Here is a 6,687-nt window from a genome sequence, read left to right as displayed (position 1 = left end):
TCCTTTCTTTCTGCTGACCCTTGCTCTCTGCCTGCTCCCATTTTTTCATTTTGGAAACTTAGGCCAAAAACTGGAAGATATTTTTGAATATACAGGTAGAATATCACGACTTCTACTAATTTGTTGGAGTGTATGAAGTGTTGCCAGCGGAGAATATACATGAGGGCATGAGGTTCTTGAGAATCTACCAATTTTGTGAATAGAAACAGATTGCATTATGTCAGTTCTGAAAGCCTCACACCTGCGCTAAAGGTAGTTTTATCACTGATCATTTTCTGAAAGAGGTGCAAGTAGTTCTTTCAAAATTATTATCAAAATTACATTTTTCTGTGTGTATACACGGCAATCAAAAATACGCTTAAGAATACTCACTGTAAGCAGGTATTTGAGCTGTGAAATGCTGCGGCTGTACTGTTAGCACTATCCAAACCAGATAGTTTAAGACTAGTTCAGGCACCTGTAATTTTCTCTGCAATCAGATTTTGTTGATTAACACAGGCTGTGAAACCACAACTTTGAGCTTAGTTTTTTAATTTCCATTTTCTTTTTTTTTTGTTAAGTTAAACGATGATTATTTAATTTCTTTATTATTATTTGTAAATATGAAGTTTTCTGAGAAAAGGTTTTTAAAAAAATACAAGGTCTTTTGAGAAGTAGTGGATTCCAAGCCCATCCTCTGATTCAAAGCTTATGTGAGAACCTAAATCTCTCCTTTTACAAGTAATTGCTTCTATACTGTGTGAATATCCAGGACTCCATAGATTATCAAGCAACACATTAAAACAGAAAATTAGTTACTGTAAGTAGTTTTATTTATTGTAAATTAAGGAATTTTTCATTTTTGATTGAATGGGAAGTCTTACTTTTTTTTTTCCAGCTTGAAAAAATATTAGTATAGATGAGCGATTATACCACTACAGTTCCCAGAATGAGGGCTATAGTGCTGTTCATGTTAATAGACGGTTAGAATTAGACCATCAGTAGTCAAATTCTTATAATCAGTCTTCAAAAAATGGTACAATCTGCTGCATAATGAATGGCTGTATGGAAATAACATTAGAATTGGCTTGAGCTGAGGGGTTTTTGGACTCTTAATGGTAGAGCTTCGATGTCTTACAATAGAATACAACAGAAATTTAAAATTTAGTGTGTAATAAGTATTTTTTGTTTGTATTCATACCTTGAAAAATGACTCTGTGAAAACTTAAAGTATTTTTAACATGAGATTGCTTTTGTGACTTGGATTTTCTTCCTAATTTTCTTTCCTGTGATGTCTGTTTCTCTTTCGCAAGCAGGAGCAACCGTCAGGGTAACAGGTATCTGACTATTTACCAATCTTGTATGTGGTCTCCATCTATTCAAGCAGAAAAGATGTATGAATCTTCTTTTCATACATCTGCAGTCTCATCCACGTTAAAAGTCACCTGTCCCCATTAATAATACCTTTCATAATACAATTAAAGTCGATACCGTTAACTGCATTTATTGGCGCCGTAGCAGGCATTTTGCTTCATCATCTGTTATGAAACAATTGGAACCCCACATATGTTGCTTCGTCACTGCTGAATCTCCTGGTCTCAGTCTATTTGGAAAAAAATGAGTAGGTGTTGGAGGTAACATTTCTCTTTAAAACAAATTATTCCTGATGCAATTGCACCACCAAAGTTGGGTTGGTTTTTTTTCAAAAGTAAACCCGTATTTCACATTTCTCAAAGAACAGAGATGTTACTATTGCCCAAAAAAAAATACACTGTTCATTACCATTTTAAAAGCATTTTGTTTCAGAATTATTCAGAGCAAATTTTTACTTAAATAAAGAGCAATTGGGACTCATAGTTTCTATGAAATCTTGTATTTTTTGATTAATTGGTTAATGAACACAGGACTTTAATCAGGTGGTGCCAAACTGCATTTGATTTATATACTCTAGTATACAGTTCGATTCCACCCACCCCACCCCACCACCCCCCAGTTTCCCCCCTCAGTTACTCGATGCCTTTGTTTTAATATTATTTTCCAAAACACTTACTGTATGCATATAAAAAACCCAATATTGAATGACTTTATTTATGATTTGGTAACATTAGGCCTCATCTATTTTAGAAACTCTCTGATGTAGTAGGACCGGGGATGCATGTAATGAACCTGTTGTTTCAAAAAACCCACCAGAGCAAATGCATTATTGCCAGCAGACTGTTTTTCTCCTTCCAACCAATTCAAGCTACAACTACTTTTTTTTAAAAAGGAATTGCCATGCTGGGTACATTTGGAAAAACTTGAAAAGTATTCTTATTATTCCTGGGAGTCTCTGAAGCCTGTAGACTAATTTTGCGTAGCTGCTTAGGCAGTGGCTATGTGGAGACGTGCTTCAAGCTACTCACAGTAAATGCAGTAAAAACAAGATGTTTAAAGAATGGGGTTAGGCTATAATAATATTGTTTCGCTGTTGATAGTTATAGCTAGCATCCTAGTTCAACAGAACATTGGTTAGCAGGATTTTCATGCTAATTATCCAAACTATTTGGGTATATTAAGTTGATGTGTTAAAATGACAAATTTGTTGGTGAAATCTGAATTCTCAGAAGCTGTTTTAACTTAAGCTTAACTCTTTGCATTTGTTCAATAAGGGGAAGCTCCAAACTCTCTTCTGTCAGTGTGATGACTTGAACAAAGGTAGATATTCTACCTTTCGGGATAGTTGTTACAAGGTATAAAAGTTGCATTGTTGTTTGAAGAAATTAATAAAAAAAGGAATATTTTGTTCTTAAAAGATGCGAAGTTCTGTGGAGAAAAATCTGTCTTCTCCATTTGGTATTATTCTAAACAATGATAACTTGCCGTTTTTAAATATTACAAACTGACGATTGTCCCTTCACATGTCAAGAAGCACTGGAGATGCCTACGGATGCATATGCCTACATAGGAGTGTCTGAAGTGCAGATACTAATAACACTAATTTTCCCTTTCATTGTGATGCTTGCATGTTGCTTGTACCATCAGTGTCAAACTCGCCAGGAATGAAACCCAGAGCTTTTCGTCTCATATTTGCGCTGGGTTATCACTCATTTAGAATACAGCATCGTTTCCCAATCATAAAGATTTTCTTACACAATGCCCACCAGTGCTTTCGGCTAGGATTCTGACCTGCATGAAGTAGATTCCAGTTGCATCAACCAGCAAGGGGGAAAATTGTGCTTTACAACTAATAGGCTTTTCTTCAGGGAAGGGGTTAAGGATTATTGTTTTCCAGAAAAGAAGCAATCATTCTACTACAAGTAGTATTACAACTTGTGCTAGTTAAAAGCAAACCGTATTAAAGTTTCAGTTTAAGCCCAAGAGCTTCTTTTCTTCATGTAGAAGGGTGAGAAATGGGGGGTTAGTAGTCACCTTAAAACAGCCAGCCACGTGATTACTAAGCACCTTGTTTTCTTTCCAGATGAACACAAATGGAATGTACGGCACTAAACTGGAAACACAGTTCACCAGTGACCCTTTTGAAGATTTGTCATTTAAGCTGCTTGTGTCAAAGATGCAGACATCTGTTCGAACATCGCCCGTTCCGACTGTAAACCAAAAGGAGTTGATACAGTTGCCTTCAGCAACACAAAGAAATGCTGATATTTTGAATACTGTAAATTGCATGCCAGCAACGCCTCCTATTCCGACCTTTAACACATCCCAGCAACATATGCGCAGCTCTCCAAATCCATTTATTACTGGACCGAACTGCACAAATCCATTCACTGAAAGAAGTCCTAATGCTGGAAACCCATTTAGATCAGAAACGCGAGAGTCTGAAGTAACTCCACGTTTACTAGAAGGACGTGCAGCTTGCAATCCTTTCCCTTCCCTAAATCGTCCTAGTTGTAATACAAGCAAGCCTGTGTTTCCTGTTGATGCATCTGAAAACACTTTTTGCTTGCGAAGTAAATCTCTCATGGTAAAAAATGTACAGCCAAAAGGGTGGGTAACGTTTGATGACGAGGAGGAGAATTTCAACGTAAAGCTAAAGCCATCTAAAAGTGTTCCAGATTTTAAACAAATCTGTTCCAGGAAGTCAGCTGGATCTCCAGATTTGCTGGGCACTGAACAAAATACTTCTCTTGTTTCAGACTTTACCTTTGATAATGACTGGAATAAAAGTTCTACTGATTGCTTCTATACGATGCCAGCAAGAAGACCACCTGCACCTCCTCTGCCATCAAGAATAACCAGCGACAGGTCCCCCACAGATCCTTTCGCTTCCTTGGCCCCTAAGCTGTCACCAACGCAAGATTTCACAGAACGATAGGTGTTCAAAAATGTAAGAAGTTATATTTGTTGCTACGTTTATCCAGTAAAATAATTGGGCATTTGAGATTATTCTGTGTGCAATAATTAATTGTCAAATGCACTGAGACTTTACTCGTAAACAGCCACTATTGTTTGTGTATAAATTTTGAATATGTATATATGGTAGAGCACAAAAAATTGTCTGAAATCTATTAATATCCTGATGTAATAGTATTTGAATAGAGAGAGAAAAGAAGGATGAGCTACTAATCTTATTAAAATATACCAATCCTGAAAATAGATGTTGCTTAGGGGGCGCTCTCCTTTCTGTTCCCCTTTGTGGAATTTCAAAAAAAGAGGCTCCCTGCTGGTAGCCTCCCCACTCCCTTTTTACTGTTTTGTTAATTGATATTTATAAGTATTTACCAAAGAGCTGCCAAAGTTTATTGAGATTTGAATGTTGACAAGTATTGTTTAGAAGTTGTTTAATTTATAACAGAGGCTATGGATATTTGTAAGGCTTATATTTGAATTTGAGGCACAACAAAAATAGTTTAATTTCAAAATACAAACAAAATGTTGCGTATTAATATATTCAATATTTGACGTTAATTTTCTGTGTCAGTACATTTCAGCTATTAAATATTATTGTGACGTATGTTCACTAGCATTACTTCAGAATAATTGTTCCGTATCGTCCATTTGGTCTTTTCTATTTTAAAGATACTTTTTTTCCACAAATTAGAAACAACTGGTACAAGTTTTCCCTCAACCTCTGGAAAGAAATTCCCCTTGGGTTTTGAGATACAGAGCAGTCTTTACCAGTTATGCAGACAACATACTGGAGTCCCGCTCTCCTCTTTTGCACGTTAGAAGGCCTTTCTTTTCCTGTGGAAAGACCTGAGTAGGGGAATGAGCCGCCACGTTACAGCGTCAGAGAAGGAGAAAGTCATCTTACGTGATGGAGCTGTCTGCTCAGCACCCTCCCTGCCTACTGGACTTACTGCTGCGTTTTTAAAATCGAACAGGAGAACAGCAATTCTCTGAGCTGAACAGTGTCATCACTTTGTCACTTTTGCATTAAAGCTCAGTGAGTGACTCTTCCTCGCCCAGAGACGGTGACCATCCTGCGTGTGACCACCCTAGGCTTCGAGGCTGGCGAAGGCTAAGTCACGGTTATACGCATTATGCTATGAAAACGCAACTCTGTGCTTTTATGATTTTCTACAGCTCACCTGAGATTACATGAAATACGGTATTCTGTTACCTTGAAGCAATTCAAGATAACGTATTTCCTTATCTCCATTTACGTGCGCTACAACACCCTGCAGTTCTCCTTACAATTCGCGGGGTCTTAGGACGTCACGCTGTCTGCGGCCGCATAGTGTTACCCACAGCTGAACGTGTCACGGTGTGGTCATCTCCTGGGGGACTGCAAACATTGGCTTACCTGCAGGCTGTGCTGCTTCTGCACAACCAGGAACTGAAACACAGCAAACTGGCGTTATATTTATAGTAGCAAAATACATGCTGGCAGTACTTTTTTTTTTTTTTAAACTCTCAGATGCTATTCAAACATTATTTATAAAATAAGCCACTCTTCCTTTAAACAGTAGATGGTTAGCCATGAGCTGCAGCTGGATGGAGGAGTGAGGATGGTGGGGTTTATATTGTGCTTTTTTTCCTGTTCAGGTCATTAAACAGTACTTGTACATCTTAAACAGCAGCGGTACTATACTCTTTGTGCTTCGGTATGTGGATTACCGTGTTTTAAACTGCTGCTAGCAACATCTGTGCGGTTGGTGTGTCAGTATACTCTTACATTAGCGAAACAATGTTTGGGGGAAACTTTTTTTTTTTTTTGCTAGTGGGAGTTGTGTGATGAATATGTTCTTCGTTGAATAGTTAATTACAGTGATTAAAAACTACTGTCTGAAACGTACCTGGGCTCTCCAGCACCTTTGCACTTCACAGGATGACGGAGATGGGCAGCAGAGGCCCGCAAAAGGTCACGGGAACCGCTCCAAAGCTGTAGTGTGTGTGTGTGTGTGTATCTAGCTAACCGCTGTAACGTGTATTAACGGAAATAACCGCTGGCAGAAGCTCTGAGAATAAGAACAAACAATTAAAATTAGAAGCGCTCGGCACCCCGTGGTGAATCCTGTGTTCCCTGTGGCCATTTGCTCTGTCCGTCTCAGCGGCTTTCCCGCTCGTGGCGCGTGCCCGCCCACGCACGGTGGTGTGTTCCTGAAATAAACATTCCTGACCTCGAGAAACGTTAGCTTTTCCTCTCTCTTTCACCGTAGGCACGCGCCAAGGCCCCTCTTGCCCACAGCCCCTCGGCGCGCGGGTGGCGCGGGCCCTTTAAGGGTCCCCGGTGAGGGCAGCGGGCGTGCCGGAAACGGAAGTGCCCGC

The 6,687-nt window shown here is 39.0% G+C and overlaps 1 protein-coding gene across 1 annotated transcript in view; it reads left to right on the top strand.

Annotated features, from left to right (window-relative positions):
- The window catches only part of SYNJ1 (synaptojanin 1), a gene marked incomplete at its 5' end in the record, with an annotated part of 50,447 nt that extends 46,156 nt beyond the window's left edge, over positions 1–4,291 (top strand). Inside the window, 2 exons of the mRNA XM_010157507.1 lie at positions 2,628–2,708; positions 3,437–4,291. Of these exons, the coding sequence (XP_010155809.1) occupies positions 2,628–2,708; positions 3,437–4,291 (936 nt within the window). The remainder of the gene's footprint in view (positions 1–2,627; positions 2,709–3,436) is intronic.
- Positions 4,292–6,687: the final 2,396 nt, after the last annotated feature.

Source organism: Eurypyga helias, unplaced genomic scaffold (assembly GCF_000690775.1).
Source record: "Eurypyga helias isolate BGI_N326 unplaced genomic scaffold, ASM69077v1 scaffold14638, whole genome shotgun sequence".
In the NCBI taxonomy this organism is placed as follows: domain Eukaryota; kingdom Metazoa; phylum Chordata; class Aves; order Eurypygiformes; family Eurypygidae; genus Eurypyga; species Eurypyga helias.
This window is presented reverse-complemented; position numbering and strand designations above follow the sequence as displayed.